At 45.8% G+C, this 18,003-nt stretch overlaps 1 protein-coding gene across 2 annotated transcripts in view; it reads left to right on the forward strand.

Annotated features, from left to right (window-relative positions):
- The first annotated feature begins 10,265 nt into the window (after positions 1 to 10,265).
- The window catches only part of Sh3rf2 (SH3 domain containing ring finger 2), a 104,084-nt gene continuing 96,346 nt past the window's right edge, over positions 10,266 to 18,003 (forward strand). Inside the window, exons 1-2 of one of the 2 annotated variants that reach the window (XM_050162792.1) lie at positions 10,266 to 10,396; positions 11,493 to 11,977. In XM_050162792.1, the coding sequence (XP_050018749.1) occupies positions 11,600 to 11,977 (378 nt within the window). In that variant the 5' untranslated portion in view covers positions 10,266 to 10,396; positions 11,493 to 11,599. Of the gene's footprint in view, positions 10,397 to 10,723; positions 11,978 to 18,003 lie in introns of those variants that run through there. The other variant, XM_050162784.1, reaches the window with a different exon arrangement.

Below are 18,003 nucleotides of genomic sequence, written 5' to 3' on the forward strand. Positions count from 1 at the left end.
GTGCTAGTCAACAGGGGTGATGCTTCTGGTTGAGAACCAGGTCGATTTCTTCATGTTTAGTGACAAGTATGTGGTGTCTTCAGCAATAGAGTCTCGGTGTCAGTTGTGGAGAGCAACCAATAGCATTGGCAATAGCCAGTAGTGTTTGGGGGCATCTATGGGACCCATCTAGCCAATAACTCAAAAGGCTGTAACCCATTCCTGTCACGAGGGGTTTTATTTGGTTGGGGACATTATCTCCCCCAATATATGGTGACTCCTCCATATATATATATATATATATATATATATAAATTATGTGTGTGTTGTTTTGTTTTTTGAGACAGGGTCTCTCTATGGAGCCTTGGCAGCCTTGGAACTAGCTCTGTAGACCAGGCTGACTTCAAACTCATAGAGAGTCACCCACCTCTGCCACCCAAGTGCTGGAATTAAAGGCATGTGCCACCACCACCTAGCCAAAATTGCATTTGTATCCATATCTTTTAAGAAACTTCTACAATAGTAGGTTTCCATGCAGCTTTTAAAAAGATCTTTAGCACACACGAAGTTTTAATAAGAGAGTACTTACCTAGCATATACCCAGCCCAGAATTTGATCATCAGAACTACAGCAACAACACAATTAGCAGACAATGTTACATTGCCCAGTTGGTTAGAGCCAACGAAGGAGCATTTGAGATTGGGAAGCAGCAAGAAAAGAGAAGTTGCCCACCACTTCAGCCCTCTTCCTCAACAACCATATCCCTACATTTTTAGTCCCATGGATATAGCAACCATATCCACACATTCTTAATCCAAGCCACAGCTGATTGGCCCCAAGATAAAATCACAGATGGACACATCAGACCTAACAGAACAAATATTTTTCAGACTTGAATCTGAAAAGTAATTTACAGTCCATAATTTGGCATAAGAACCAAAATGAGGTGATTCTGGTTACTTCTGTAGGAGTCTCTATTTTTAATTTAAAAACAAAAAAATAACTTTTATCCAAAAGAATTATATCAACTAGTGTTCATTCACTTTTCTGGCATAACCCTCTTTTTTTACAGACAAAGTCTCCTGAGATAGCCCATGTTGGCCTTTGACCCTCAGTCCTTCTGCATTAGCCTCCTGAGTGCTGAGATGGCAAGCGAGCGTGCCACGCCCAGCCATTCCTTTCCTTTCTGTCCTAGGCTTATTTTGCTTTCTTCTTGTTATCAATGATCCTGAAGTTGTTGTTAACATTCCCGAGGACTGAACTCTACTGACTAGAACTAAAATAAAAGTCTCGGGTCAAAGTTCCTCGAAGGGCTTGATTACAGCAGCATCTCTTTTCATGTTCCAACTGTAGCAAATGGGCTGCAGAGAGGTCCAGAGCACAGACTGACTGCATCTGCATCCTGGGCTCCCTTTGCAGGAAGAAGCTGGAGCAACACATAACCTCTGTGGGACTCTGTTCTTCACCTGTAAAAGGAGAGCTAGGTTTCTTAGTTCAGAATCCAGCACAATAATGATAACTGTCATTGTTTGTTCTATCGTAACAGCCAACCCCACCCCTATTAAAGTTCTCCAGAGTGCTACTGTGCCCAAGACCATGTGAGCCTCCAGGCAGCCACTCTCTGAATTAGCAGTCATGCAAAGGCCAAATGAATAACAGCTTTGGTGAAAGCCAGGAGTTGGGGTCAGTTTTAAACTGTACTTTAGACGCAACATGGCAGATAATAAGAGGCCAGGCATGGGGATAATGGGTAACCTTGGCTGAGCACTCACGCTGTATCACACTGTTGGAAGCATTTTATGAGCATCATCTGTATGTGTGTGCACAACAGTCACACAGGGTGTTATTATCGCCGTCCCATTTGTCACACACACTCATTTACACAGGGTCTCAGGTAGTCCAGGGTGGCCCTGAATTCACTAAGTAGTCAAGGATGACCCCGGACTCTTAATCTTCCTGCCTCTGCCTCCAAAATGCTGGAGTTGCAGAGGTGTATCAGCACACCCAACTTTAGGTCTAACTCTCATTTAATAAGATGGCTACGGTCACCTCATTCCAAGATGAAAAGAAAATGCAATGTTGCCACCAATATCTTTTGAGCATTTCTTATGTGGTAGGTATTGCTCTGGGTGATACCATTATGTATTAAGAAATGTGCTGCTCCCAAGTCCGAGAAGTGGATACCACTGATTACAACTTTTATGGGTGAGGCTTGGAGCTGTTGAACACTCAAAATTGCAGAGCTATTGGTGGTAGAGCTGAGTATCCAGGGTCCTCGGGTGCCCAGCCCTAAGTTTTCGCCTTAGGGGTGCAGTGATAATTAAACTCAGACGAGCCATCCTCGGTGTTCAGCAGATATCCGCATCTACTGATGTCAGGCACCACCAAGCTATCAACAAAGGCGTGCTTCCTGTTCCATGTGATGCAGACTATGTGGGGCAAAAGTGATTTATAAGAAAGAGCAAGCAACTAGGACATAGTGGCGTATAATTAATGTACAATTGGCCGCACTCGGGAGCCCCTCAGAAGCATCTAATTGGTTTGACAAATGTTACTTACATTCGGTTATACGAAAGTAATTTCATTTAAAAATTAAAGAGAGAGCCCTTGTTTCTCCTGTCACATGCATTGCCCTTGACGACCAGACTCGGGATGGACGTCTAGACTACTCATAACCCACGTATGACTCAGATTTACAGTCTCCCTACAGTATCATCAAAATTGCAAGATGGATTGCACAAGAGTCTCAGCAAAAGTCAGCTTTGGCACAAATCTTGCTCAGTGTATGAGTTAAAGATCATGGTTTTAAATCAGCGCATTTCTGATTTCATCAGAAAGGAAGCAGAAAAAGGAGAGAGGGTGTACAGTTAGGAGTGAAGTGCCAGCCACAGCCTTCCATCTGCCCGGCGAGGTACTTGTTCCGGATTGCTGTCGGCCAAGTACAGCTTCAGAAAATGTGGAATTCGTTGTCTTTAATAGTTATCTTACCAGATGTAATGGGCAGCCTGGTCAGATTATAAGATTTACCTCTTTTCAGTGCAAATGTTTCAGTAAATCTGATGACACTTAAGCTATTTGGGGGTTTGGGGTTTGTTTTGTTGTTTGTATCTGTGTATGTGTTCATATTCATGTGTAATACAAATGGGCATGTACATGCATTCACATGTATGTAGAGGCAGAAGTCAACCATACATATCATTCTCAAGAACTATCAACCTTGTTCCTTGAGAGAAACTCTCTCACTGGGATCTGGAATTTGCGAGTAGGCTAGGCTGGCTGGCCAGTGAGCCCTGGTGGCCTGTATCCACCTCCCCAGATCTGGGATGGTAAGCAAGTGCCATCACTAGCTTTTCAGATGGGTTATAAGGTCAAACTCAGCTCCCCATGCTTGTGTGCTAAGCACTTTGTCATCACTACAGCCCCTGTTTCAGTTTGTTTGTCTGTTTGGTTGATTGACTGATTTGATTTTTGCTGTTTTTGTTTTGTTTCTTGTTGTTACTGCTGTTGTTAGAAAAATACATGTAGCTCAGACTGGCCATAGGCTCACTATGCATCAGAGCATGACTTTGAACTCCTGATCCTCTCCCCTCCACTTCTCAAGTGCTAGGATCGCAGTATGTACCACTATGCTTTGATGTGTGTGTGTGTGTGTGTGTGTCTGTGTGTGTGATGACAGAACTATGTGTTCATTATAAAAAGTTACAAACATGCATAAGCAAACTGAAAACAATAGAAAATCAACTAATATGTTGAGTTATCATTGTTACCTTTTGCCATGTATTCTTCTAATCGTAATGTTGTATATCTGTATATCTGTGCATCATTTTAAAATAACCTCGACTCTGCCAGGCATGGGGCACACACTCATTACCATAGCACTTGAGACATGGCAGCAAGAGGATTCCTACCCCCGGGCTACAGCAAGAGACCCTAGTTCAACAAATAAACAAAAGAAACCCTTCCAAAAAGAAGAAAAATAAATAAATAAAATGAAGCAGCCTTGATTCACATGACTTTCAAGTTTCTATTTACTCAGTTGTGGATATTATACCTCCTTCTATCATTTCTAATAGCTGGGTAGTAGTCTCAGGTTTTTAAGCAGTTTCCCATTGTTGCATATTAAGACTGCTTTTAACCACTCACTAGTGTCAGTAATGCTGAGAAATGTACTTGGGTACATGTCTGTTCTGCCAGAATACATTTCTGGATGTGCAGTGGGTGAACGGGATATATTTATATGGCTATAACTAACTATGCATGGTTCTTTTTTAACCAGTGTTTGCAGAAATGGTACAGAGGACCCCTTGTACACTTCCCACAGCCTCCTCAGAAATGGCCTCTTATAGCACACAATAAACACGAGAGAACTGACATTGCATAGTATGAACATTGGGACTACAAATTTGCCTGGGACTTAGCAGCCAAGCCATTGTCCACTACTGACAGAATGGTAAGGAACACGCCTACCTAATTTTCTACTTTCTGATCTTACACACTGCCTTTCGAGATGCCTTCTAGGCTATGGAGAAAACACAGGTGCGCTTAGACAGCTAGCCTACTGAAAATCAAGAGGAAGACTCTCACCAGAGCAACGATGGGCAAACCACTGTTCATGATACAGAATAGGCAGGGTCCCCCGCTCCTCCAGTCACCCCAGTTCCTCTACAAGACACAGCCGGGTACCCTAACACAGCCTGGATCTCTTTTAGTCCCAGGGTGAGAAAGGCCTTCCTTCGCTCTTTCAGTCCTGAGTACACCAAAGCAACTTCAGTCTAGGGCTAGTCTTCGGCTTCGAGCTGGCACTTGTCAATTCTCCTGTTTTAGCCGTGATTACACAAGCATTTACTCTCACCTGCAAATTACAGCCAGGGAATCTGTCTGCTCATTTTGCAGACGTATTTTTGAAGTTTCATTTTAAGATTAAATTTTTTAATCAGAAAAGCGATTTACTGTTTTTTTAAACTATATTCCTACATAAGAGGCATGGAAGTGGGGTGCAACCGTGAACAGAGATAAGCACACTGATCAGCGCCTTCCAGGTGATGCTGGTCTGTTCTTCCTCAAGGTTAATTTGATTTAAAGTGAAAAGTCTTTGGCTTTCCTTTTTTTCAATGAGATCTGCTTAAGAAAGAAAGAAAGAGAGAGAGAGAGAGAGAGAGAGAGAGAGAGAGAAAGAGGAGGAGGAGGAGGGAGGGAGGGGAGGGAGGAAAGGAAGGAAGGAAGGAAGGAAGGAAGGAAGGAAGGAAGGAAGGAAGGAAGGAAGCAAAAAAGGAGGAGAAGAAACACTTCTACTATGCATCAATAGACCCCTCCGAAGGAATCCTCGAGGTGAATCCTGTTAGTAACCTCATTTGATATATAAGGAAGCCAAGAAGGAGAAGAGTGAAGTGGGCTATGTCGTGACTGGTAGCAGAGCTGGGACTGAAATCAGGTTTACCCAACTCCTCAGTCACGCTCTTGACATGGATTCAAATTGCTTCTCTTTTAACTTAAGGACCACAGGTCGTCCTGAGAACACTAAAGCTCTTTGTCCCTGCCTCAAGTGTGGACCACTTTACTGCAGGCCTGATAATTGCGTAGGAATGCCCTGAAATATACTTCTCACCTGCAAACATCCATAATGGGAGGAGAAATCCCTTGGGTAACTTCATTCTAGGCCTGCATCTTTCAAAGAAAGACGGGATGTCCAACAGATAGCCAGACCTTCTCTCTTCCTGCTTTCGCATCCATTTTTAGAAAGGTGCCCACTTTCCACATTTGTTCTCTACTCCCTAAAGAGCTCCAAAAGTTCCCAAGGACCCACTGGGAAATCTAATCATGGGGGCTAATCCAACATCAGGAAGCAGCACCTCTATATTTAAATAGTTTAAATGCATATTTATACTAGGTACTGAAGAAATTGATAGAAGTAGAAGCCCCTACCAAAATGCAGAGAGAAAGGAGAGGCTTCTTGGTGTCACGTTTAAACTCTAGGGAGCTAGAGTTCATGAGAACCCTTTGGACCAATTTGAGGATTTATTATGAATGGTTAAGTTTATGGTAGAGATCCTGAGGTTACAAACACTAAGAGCAGAAAATGAAAATGACTAACGCAGGTCAGTGGGACGGGCTCCCAAGCAAGCGCTCTTGCTTCACAGGCCTGGACCATTGATGAAAGGGGGGAACTGAATGCCAGGGTTTGTCTTCTGATGCCCAAATCTGTGCCATCACATGTGCATGCACACACTAACAAAGAGTATGACATGACATACCACTAAAGTTGTAATTCCAAAACTACATCCAAACCAAGTGCACATATTTTGTGATGTAATTTTCACATTAAAAGAAATTCTCTTAATCAGAGAGAATGGCCTATTCCTTGAAGGTAATTACACAAGGGGCAGAAGTTAGCGATGGTATTTTGTCTGCAGCCCCCTGTAGCTATACAGTGCTCTGATCACAGGACTTAGCTCAGGACCATCACCCTTGATCAAAGAAAGAAGAAGAGAGATGAGAGCTTTCTCCGTAAGCTACCATCACCTAAGAAGACTCTCACTTCTGGATCAGTACTGTGTGAGTGCGATCAGGTTCCCAAAGGTGACCCATATGGTACCATCAGAGAACATCTGGGTTTGGAAGGAAGAAATATATGGCCATATCTTGAGACAAGACACTAAGTGACATCTACCTGAATCTGGTGGAAATGCTTAGTTCAAGTAAAAGGTGGAATTCAGGGCATTCAAATTGACTCCAGATGCGTGTCTGATACCATACAGGTGTGATGTACAGCCGTCTACTGCTTCAGTCTCTCAAGTGCTGGAATTACATGCCTGATTTCCAAACACAACATTTTAAAAACATTATTCATTCATTCATTCATTCATTCATTCATTTACTCATGCACTCCTCCTTCCAGTCATAAGTTCATTCATACACGTTTATTGAGCATCAACTACACACCAGTCGCATCCTTGGACAAATACAACCTTTGTGAAAGAGGATAAGATAACAAACTCTCCACTCGCATAAATCAAGACCATTTCCCAGAAGGGGCATTTACTTAGAGCTCAAAGTAAAAAAGAATAAAAAATAGACAAAGAGGGGGAAAGACAGAGAGAAAGAGGGAGAAGGAGAGAGACAGAGAGAATGAGAGAGAGAGGGGGGGGTTAAGGGAGAACGGCAGCAGTACCTCTGGAATAAAGAAGGGATGTGTTCGCACAAGCTCAGGCAGATAAGCCAGATCATACACGGTCTTACCAGCCAGAAGAAAGACTTGGATTTCAGCCTAAGGCCAGCAGGAAGGATGTTGAATAGGGGAACCAAACGAACAGATTTGCCTACTTTTAGCATGAACTGAAGTGTAAACACAAGCAGCACAAGCCCCTAAGTACCTTACAGATAGTAAACAAGCACACAGCCTGGAACAGCCTTGGAAGGCGTGTTGCTGTAGCGAGTGTGGTGCAGGGAGCCTGGAGTCTGGGAAGGATGCAGAGTTCACCTTTTTGTTTGTTTTTTTTTTAGGAACTAGCTATTTGTCTGATTTGATGCCAAGGTAGTGCTTGGGAAATCCAGAATAAAATCCCCATCTAAATCCATCCCTGTCTTCCAACACTTCAAAAGAAAAGGTCTTCTTGAGACTTCAGTCTCTGTGGGTGGTGTTAGGGACCACCTACAAGTGTGATTTGAAGGCCCCCCCACACCCCCAACCCACCTCCACCCTACCCCCACCCTCGCTCCCAGCCAATGTAAATTTTCTCTGTCCTGCTCCAGTGCCCAGAAATCTACCATCCTCACTCTGTAGTTTTGAATTTCCAACTGCCAAATGCACTAGGAAAGGATAACTCACTGGGCTTCCCTGCCTTCTTAGGAGCTAGCAGATGTGATTGAATTCTCTCAGCAAGGGAGGACACCAGAGAATTTTGAGACCCCTGACTATGGGGAAACAGGGAGGGGCTGTGAAATGGGGTACACTGAAGAAGGTGAGAGTCAAAGCACCCTAGTTTCCTTTATTCTTGTTTTTCTTGGGTTGCTTCTGAAATCCGCTGATGGATACATGGTGGACCTTGTATGTAAAAGTGTGTGGACTTATATAGTAAAGATACAGGAATAGACTCAGGGTGTGTACAGGACTTTGTAGCATTAAAACTCAGGTTTAAGACATAAGGAAGACCCAATGAGACAATTTGCTTAAAGTTTTCTCACTGGTATCTGGCATCCATTAAATTATCTATAGCATTTCTATTATTGTTTTACATGTTCCACGCTTACATAAATATGTTTCTTGGACAAGCTCGTGTGCGCATGTAGGTGCAGGCGAGGGTATGTCGGAGAGATAGGATGTGTTTAAGAATCTGGAGGGAGGGCACAGTGCAAAACCCTGCTACAGAAGCTTCTGTTGGAGTACACTTTCTAGAAGGCAAGGGGTCTACAGGGCAGGGCACAGAGGAGCTGAGCAGAAATGAGATTGAAGAATCTGAAGAGAGCTGCCCTCGTGGGCAGACATGGCAATGCAGAATGGGGTGGGATTCTGTTGAAACTCAGTGGGGATTTGGAAAGAATTCTCTGCAGTGGGCACATGTGGGAATTAAGGCCTGAGACCAGAAGAGAAGACTACACTTGCTCCTGCCAGGCATCTTCTTCATTTTGAGATTCATGCAGGTTTGATTTTTTTATTTTCTTGAACTGGTGTGGAAGAACACAAGAAAGACCATCAACGGAAGGCTTCTTGATCTCCTCTTAAGATTTCCCAAGGAGCCATGTCGAAGTGGTTTCCTGTGATAAAGAATTACTGTCAGGCAGGGCATTTAGAATAGTCGTAAAATCCTGGCTAGCAAGTATGAGTGCCTAGGTTCAATCCCTGGCCCCCTCCCCCACCAAAGAATTGTTATCCCTAAGCTTAAACATAAGAAGATTCAATAGATGGATAAAAAGAGAATAGGGAACAAAAAAGAAAGAAAAAAAGAAAGGAAAATTGATTTGTATTTGGGGTGGGGGACAGATTCTCACAATATAGACCAGGATGACCTCAAAATCATGATCCTCCTGCTTCTGCTTTCCCACTACTAGGGTTACTGGTGTGTAGCACACACCCAGCCATAAGAAACCAGGAGGGGGAGGAAGAGGAGGAGGTGGTGGAGGAGGCGGGAAGGAAGAAGACCCAGTTTCTAGTTGCAGCTTTACCCTCACTCGCCAGGCAACTTGAGAGAATCTCTTGATCTCTCTGGGCACAGCTGCCTCATCTTCAGGCATGCTGATTGGTCAATCTGGGTCATTATCTCCTGACTTCTTGCCATTGTCCTCATCCCTGATGAGGTTGGGTGTCCTCAAACCCTCTCTTAAAGCCTGCTTATTTCATGGCGCTGTAGTGAAGAACACTGACCGCCTGCCTTCCGGCTGATGACACTGGTCACATGACCACCTTTCCTGCCTGTCTCATCATCTTCATCTGGGTGGTTAAGGTAAACAGTAGTGGTGTCCCCAAGTTGGTCAAAGGGTCAAGCAGGCAATACAGGTGAAGTATTTAGAATAGTAGCTGACATGAGCAGGAGACCACCCTGCTGTGATGTGATGTCATCACCTACTTGCTCAATTGGACTGATTTGCAACTTGAACACATTATTGATAAATAAAAAATGGCACTTTAGCATCATTTAAAGAGTGTAGAATGGCTATAGGAAAGAGAGGAGATCTGGGGTCATTACCCCACCACCACTCCCTGAGACAGAATTTCTCTGTGTAACAGCCCTAGCTGTCCTGGAACTAGCTCTGTAGACCACCCTGGCCTTGAACTCACAGAGATCCACCAGCCTCTGCCTCCTGAGTGCTGGGATTAAAGGTGTATGCCACTACCACCCACCCAGCTACTTTTGCCTTTTTAAAAGACATTCCTGTGCTCTGATTTTCAAAGTATGCGCATGCACATCCCACTTTTTTTTTAAATTGGAAGAAACTGCACCAAAGATTACTGAAGCCTCTCTCATCTCAACACGCAAGGAGTGATTATCACTTTTAAGACCAGTATTTTATAAGAGGCCGACTTATCTTTGAACCACAGCTATCATTAATATGTTTGACCTTCTCAGGAAATCCTCATAAAAGTTTAAAAATAAGCATGGGCACTTGGCATGTTTCTAATTAAGCAACTTTAAGCTGCTTGAATAGGGGAGGAAGTGGGGAAAGCAGGTCCACAAAGAATTCAGTGCTTGGTATCAAGGATGGGTCAGCCCCGGCGTGTGGGCTGTCAGGCAGCTGCTGGCAGCGACAGTGTTAACAATGTTGGGTAAGGTGATCCCTTGAAACTGGAAGAACTTTATGGAAGTTTTCAAAGCTCCTGCTGCACCAGTCTCTGGGAGGAAAGGAGACTGGCCAGTTAGAAGGAGCAGCCCCAGCTGAGCCCAGAAAGAGGGTAGCCGATTGCAACTGAAATTATAGGCACAAGGTTAGTGGTCCCACGTACTTCAGCGCGCCGGCAACTTTGGAGAAGACTTTCACCCCCACCCCCACCCTGCCCCGCCACCCCGAGGCGCCGGCCCTGCTCAGCTCACCCCACTTCTGCTCTGCTAGGGGCTGAGGGCCACCGGCCCTCCAGCCGAGCCCACCCGCGGTGTCCCGGGTCACCGGAGCCTGGGCGTGGCTGACTCGTACCCGGGAGACCTCTCAAAACCCGAAAGTTGGTTTTCAGGCATCTGAAATGAAACTGTTTGTAAAGCCAGGATTGTTTTCGGACCACACACACACACACACACACACACACACACACACACAGCCTGTTCATGCTGCTTCCTTTGAGTTTCTGTAGGTTATGACCACAAGCCTGAATTCCTTTCTGCTGAAGCTGAAAGCCAGCCAGTACAATTGTCAGAGCAACTAAACAGGCCGCAGGACCTCAGCTGGTAGGAGAAAGAATGTCTCCGGCTCTGCACTAAACTGGGGCGGAGGGAGGCATGGAGAGGAGAGAAGGGGGAGGTGACAGAGTTAAGGCAAAACAATATTGGGGAGCAGGGATTTTTCTTGAATATTGCCAGAACAAACTCGGGGAGGAAGATCTCCTGGAGGGGAAGAAGTCTACATCTGCATGGGATTCCATAAACACTTTCCTAAGCCCTTCCGCTTGTGCTGCAGAGAGAAAACAAGCCCATCTGGGGGAGGGGGAGAGGAGGAGGTAGGTGGATATCCTCCCAGAAAGTGTATTGTCAGGCCTAGGTCTGAGTTAATACTAGTCGACTGTGCTCCAGGCAAGAGAAAGCTCCTCTCCTGTCCTTTCAGTAGAGAAGTGGCTCCCGGCCCGAGATGGTCATTTTCCTTTCCTTGCCTGGGCTCTCCACTCAGAGGCAGTGAGCCCTCGTCACTGCGCAGAACTCCCTCTGATCCCGGCAGCAGGCACAAGTCTTCTAACCTGCAAGACTGAATCAGAATGAGTCATTTGAAGCTCCCGGAACAAAGTACTTGCAGCTGCCTCTCAAGACACTGCCTCCATGTAGGTGGGACACACCTCTCGGGGCAGTCACATTTTTTTTCCTCCTTCCTTCAAACAGGCAGGAAATTCTGATGCTCCCAAAAGACCGGCTCTACCCCCTCGGCTCGCCTGCCCCCTACAATGAGAACTCTACTTCTCCAGGTCCGACGGGAGTTTTAAAATAAAATGGATGATTTGACGCTACTTGATCTCCTGGAGTGCCCTGTGTGCTTTGAAAAGCTCGATGTCACAGCCAAAGTCCTCCCCTGCCAGCACACCTTCTGCAAACCATGTCTACAGAGGATTTTCAAGGCCCACAAGGAACTGAGGTGCCCGGAATGCCGGACCCTGGTGTTCTGCAGCATCGAGGCTCTGCCAGCCAACCTGTTGCTGGTACGCCTGCTGGATGGTGTGCGCTCGGGTCAGAACTCCTGGAAAGGGGGCTCCTTTCGCAGGCCTCGCATACTGACCTTGCAGGACAACAGGAAAACCAAGACCAGTTCCAGAAGTCTACAGGCCAGCCCTTTCCGGCTGGTGCCCAGTGTCAGGATCCACATGGATGGGGTAAGAGAAAACTTGTTGCTAATATCATGTGCATTTGGAGGTTGGGTATGTGTATGCTGAGAGCTAGGGAGCAGACTACTTCCTTCATGTACAAAGACTTCCATCAGAGTGCTGGAGATGATTCCCCAGAATGGGCTGGGGGAGCTATGATCAATTTACTGAGATGCAATGGGAATTCTGATCCATCTGACAATTCATCTAAAACAGAACTTCTGATGCTTGCTACATTCTCATTTAGTTCTCGAACGATGAAAGAAGAACTTGTAGATAATTGTTTTCTGGTCTTTCACTTCTGCTGCTAAGGGGCCAGACCAGTGCATGGGAACTGCTCCGGGGTGAGAAATAAAGAAAATAAATTCAACTGCAGGTTGGTTTTGAGATTTCGGAGAAGTTTGCGGATGTCAGGTGTTGCTTGAATTTTACCTAAATCTGTTTTCCCATCCCTTATCATAAAGTGCTGTTACAAGGACAATCACTCATAATCTGTTCAAAGCTATCGAGATACTTGCTGCTCAGAATCACGCAGGAGGGAAGTGTCTATGTATGTGGACTGATCAATGGCAAAGGTTAGGATATATAATCAAGTAGATGTGTATAGACACAGTACTGATGTGTCTCTACAAAGCAAAGAGAACACATATAATGTTCTAAGCAATGGCTTAGATTGTTGGCATATTTAGGCCATCCAAGATGTATACTCTGAAGTCTGGCCTAAAGCAAGCTTTAATGCTTGCTGCAGGGTCCCAGGACTGCTCAGAAGAGTAGCGGTGGATGGGAGCATTTGGCACTGGGCTCCCTCCTCACACAGAAGAGGCTTGCAGTCTGCATTCACAGCTGTTTCCTGAAGTTTTCTTCTGAGAGGTCAGTCTCTTGGAGTTCACTGCACCTTTAAGCCACCCATGTGGTAGGGTTGTGTGTAAAGATTCAAAAAAAAAAAAATGAGAGCGGGAAGTTGGCCTGGCTTCTTCGCTGAAGTTTTTTTTTTTTTTTATTGCTGTTGTGCACCTGTAGGTGAACACATTCCGGGAAAGGGATGGGCGCTCACTCCTCTGAAAGTCTCCTCAGTCAGTCAGAACCCACAGACCTGCAAAGGTAGAGTAGGGTGGAGAACAAACTTTACTCAAACCTACCTTGTGAAGAGAAAAGATATCAGTGTCAGGGTTGGCAGGGCCCTTGAATTTTTAACACTTGGAAACCTCTTCTCTCCCCCTGCCTATAAAAGTCTGACTTGCCTTTCAGGAGAGGGTCATCATTCACTAAGGAAATGCTGCCTGGAAGGAGGCAGGGCCCCTGTAAGCTTTGCCTACTTCTGTTCAGCTTTTCCTCTTTCTCCCCGTTGCTAAGGAAAGTGTATTTGCAGTTGCCAGGGGGTTGCACCATTCAACATTCACAGAGTGCTCCTCCACAAGGGGGACTGAGAGCAGAAAATAGTAAGGCGTTAAGAGAGTGGGTGTCCCTGGACCTCTTTGCGGGGACGTGGAACCTAGGACGAAGAAGACAGTGATGGGTCTGTGCCTACTCACCAAGCCACCCCGGACCCAGGCCTGTCATCAGGGCTGAAGCACGGACTCAAGTCCTTCAGGGTTCATGCTTCTAGAGAGAATCTGAGTTCATAAACATGTTTTTCAAAGAGAAGGGCTGGCAGCCCCCACCACTGTCACCCCATTCTTTCACTTCTTTCTTGGAAGAGTTCATCCCACGCCTCTTGTCTCTTGATGGGACTATGAACAAACCCATTCCTGGATGCTAAGGCAGTGGCATCCTGCAGCTTGTTTCTGCTTGCAGAAGTATACCTATCTTTCCTGTAACTATGAAACCTTCATGCCTTCCAGTTAAGGCACGGATGCTGCACTCTGAGGGTGGACTCGCATCGTCAGTCAAATCCCCTGGGGTTATTTGCCCTTTCTGCCTCAGTTTATCCAACCGAGCCTACAGCCAATAATATTTGCTATCCCATCCCTTCTCTAAGACACTGTGAAATTATCTTTGCAACATGCTGCATCACCATGGAAAACATCGGCCAGGGAAACACAAAGCACCATCATTATCATTAATTTAAACACGCGCTATGACTTTGGACAAGCCACTTAAGCTGGCTGGGTCTCAATTTAAAATTCTGTAAAATGGGAAAATGTATTATAAAAACCTAGAGCCGCCTTGACACCTAACTAATTAATGTTTGCAAAGCACTATGACAGCCTTAGATGAAAGGCATCGGACGATCGTTATCGTAGTAAATATCACTATTGGCTGTTTATTGTGCCCTGCCATACATGAGGCATTCTGCAAAACACAGGAGTGATAGCCCTCGCAGGAAAGCAGAACAGGCATTGTTATTAAACATGAGTCTATGGTGAACCCAGACCATAGTAATACTAAGCCTAAGTACTCCCCTGTGCAGGGAAAATCATCTGGTGTCATAGGGTACCATTTTGTAAAACACCTCTTTCATAGGCCTCCTTCATAGCCTGGCAGGCTGACAGAGTTCATTTAACTTCCTACTCACACGCTTTTTAAGCCCAAAGTCTGTTCTGCTCGCCCAGGCTCATCCACCAAACAAGCTCATCAAGATCTCTTTGTTGGCTCAAAGAGGCCTGATGCCTGTTGTGCCAGCAAGTATGCTAGGGTGGAACCAAAAGTCACACCTCATGCTGCCAGCCCAAGAGAGAGAAAAATTAGCCCATTGTGCCTACACATCTAAATCCCTCCCAAGCTGATTGTATAAAAAGAAAACTTGAGAAGTGGCTACGGGCTCTTACAACATGCAATTATTCCACCGAGTTGGGGAGCTCTGGTGGGCTCCTTATGATAAAAATCCCTCTGGGTATTAGCCCAGCGCAGCCAAGCCAAAGGAATTGGATAAGCCTTCAAAAGTTGCCAAAGAGTTTATCTCTCTTCCTTCTCATTCTGTTTTAGTGACATTTCTGAATGAAGACAAGGAAGAGAGATTTGGTGAAATTAAAAACCCAAACCCTGAGTCTGCTCCCTCCATGGTTGTGTACTTTGACTGAGTCACTATAAACCTCAGGGCCTCCAATTCTCCATCAGGAAATTGAAGATAATGGCAGTGCCTACCTCAGAGGGCTGTTGAGAGATAGAAATGAGTCACGCCCATTAACTCTTCGTGCGCTGACTGGCTCGCGTTGCATGCTCAATAAATATTAGCTGGGATTGTTGGTGAAGTGACTCAACACTTTCTCCTCAGAATTACTCGCCCTCTCTCACCCCCTTGTGAATTAGGTGCCACCCCAAAATGGTTCTTGGTGCCCTGATTATCTGGCTCGTGTGGTTTTGTTCCGAATGATCTGTGGCCCATAATTCAGGTATGGTACTTCCCAGCTTGTGCTGGCCTTGAAAGCTTTCTTCCAGAACTAGAACCCTTAGGGAAGGGAGCTCTGAGTTGGCGAAGGGGGGGGGGGGGAGTTCACAAACTTCACTTCTCTGAATCCCTCCCCGCCCCAAAAAAAAACTAATTAAAATTTTAAAAGCATACCCAGAAAGCAAGTATCCGGTTTACCCCCCAAGCAACACTGATTCTTCCTTAACTTTGCATTTTCTCTTTTCTCTGCCGCTCTCTCTCTCTTCCCCAACACAAGTGTCACCGCCCTGGGTCTCGCAGGGCTGGACTTTCTCTCTGCATAGTGAAGCACTGTGGCAATCACACCCCACATCAGCGGGAACACACCTGCTGTCACCACACAGAGACCAGGTGGCTCTGTCACAGAAACTTCTTCAGCTGCTGTTGCAAGCAACCGAGGAGCAAAAAACGAGGTCAGAGAGCACCTGAGGGAGCTGAGGTCGGGCAGAAACCACAAGGCCATTGAGCCCCTTTCTCGGGTCTTAGGTGTGTTCTAAGCGGTGATACAGATGGTGGGTTTTGCTAAATGAGCAAAAAGATTAAATCATTCCAGTCCCTCAAAACAGCAGGCAGGCGACACCTGGGATGACCATATGTAGCAAGTGGAAAGATTCAAGAAGGGAGAGGCTGTGGCTGAGAAATCAGGGGACACGGGTGAGTCTCCGGCTTCACTCATATTTATCTGCAAACAACTTTGGATAAACACGGGGTCCTGAGTGTCACTGCTGCGGTGCACGCACGATGCACCCACTCCTAACTATAACCCATTCCCCCTTTCGTTGCTAACTGTATTCAAGGATTTCTGGTCAAATGGAGCTGCCTTTGTGCTGGGGTTTAATATCTGTTAGCTGCGAAGCCTTAGGCGAGTCATTTAACATCTGCCATCCTCCGTTTCGGCATTGTAAAGGGGAGGTAATAATGGTATGCATGCAGCATAAGGTCATCGTGAAGTTGAGATGCGACGATGCATATTGAGAGCTTAGCGCAAGTGCCTGGTACCCATCAGGAGCTAAGACGTTAGCAACAGCAACAGTAAACCCACAGCGCAGCCATAGGAAAGTCTGCTAAGAACAAGGCCCCCCGAAAGCAACCGAGCAACGCTTATGTGAACTCACGGAGACGGAAGCAGCAAGCACAGGGCCTACAGGGGTCTGCACCGGGTTCCTCTGCATATGTACTATTTTTAGGACTTTTACGGGACTCCTGAATGTGTAGACAAGTGGGTGTCTGATTCTCATGCCTTCTCTTGGAGTTCTTTTGTTCTTCTATCAGCCTTTTAGCTTGGCTTGTCCAACTGCGATATGATGGTTCTCATTTTATCTTACTATTTTTTATTTGTCATGTTTTGTTGTTATCTCCTAGAAACCTGTTCTTTTCTAATGAGAGACAGAAAGGGAGTGGATCCAGAAGGGAGAGGATGTGGGGAGGAGCTGGGAGGAATAGAGGGAGGGGAAACTGCATCCAGATATAAAAGAAAAAAATTTAAATATAATAAAAAATAGAAAAGTCTGCTGGTGCTGGAGGATGGAGGTATATACATAAATATTGAAAAATTAAGTAAAGGGGATTGGGGGAATATCTAAAGGAAAAGATGTTCGCAAACAGTCAGAGCTATCAGTATAGCACATCAGTAGATCGCCAGGGTTTGTAGGTTGGGTCAGGTGTGGCTGTGCAGGGGCAGCGTGAGAAATTCTATGGCATGATCCAATTACTCTGGGTCTTGATGGTGGTGGTAGGGCAATGTGTATGCACTAAATTCATAGAAATGAACACCAAGAAAACAGTCACCATACCATATGATCAATTTTCAAGTGAGATTGAAAAAGGGAATGAGGCCTACACACTGTTCCTGGTATTGCCTGATTCCTACCAGACCTCCTCTGACTTCCTCTCCCCTCCATGTGCTGGGGGTTTGGGGTGATTCTCGCAGGGGCCTCCTCCTTGTTTTAGAGAATCCAGTGTTGCATGGCCTGCTCCGGTTGGTTAAAGGTGTCTGGCTCACTCCCCGTGGGAGGCTACAGTTCTGAGGCAGGTGGGTGGGGCATGAAGTTCTCCTTAGCCAAAGTCAACTCTCCACCAGGAGGGAGACACCACCTTAGGATTAACATATGCATACTTTCATGCTGGTTTCCTTTCTGCTTGTGAAAGGGTGCTGCACACCCATCTCGTCAGGCTGTAAAGAGTTAGGGAGGGAAAGTACTTGGGTAGCTCAGGACCCATGAAGAGCAGCCCCATCCTTTCCAGGGTTCTCCTCAGACCAGACGAAATATACTGTCCTATCTTTTGCATTCTTTTCATTTTTGCTTACTCCAGATACCAGCCTTTTACACATGTGAACATCCTCAGAGGATGCCCCACAGAGCCCCAGAGTCACACCTCAGAGGATGCCCCACAGAGCCCCAGAGTCACACCTCAGAGGATGTCCCACAAAGCCCCAGAGTCATACCTCAGAGGATGTCCCACAGAGCTCTAGAGTCACACCTCAGAGGATGCCCCACAGGGCCCCAGAGTCACACCTCAAAGGATGTCCCACAGAGCCCCAGAGTTACACATCCATCCCACAGAGCCCCAAAGTCACACCTCAGAGGATGCCCCACAGAGCTCTAGAGTCACACCTCAAAGCCATAAAGTTCTTTTCAGAGTGTTGTTGAGATTTTAAAAGACAATC

This window comes from Alexandromys fortis, unplaced genomic scaffold, assembly GCF_014885135.2.
Source record: "Alexandromys fortis isolate MF-2015 unplaced genomic scaffold, M_Fortis_MF-2015_v1.1 scaffold_17, whole genome shotgun sequence".
Classification (NCBI taxonomy): domain Eukaryota; kingdom Metazoa; phylum Chordata; class Mammalia; order Rodentia; family Cricetidae; genus Alexandromys; species Alexandromys fortis.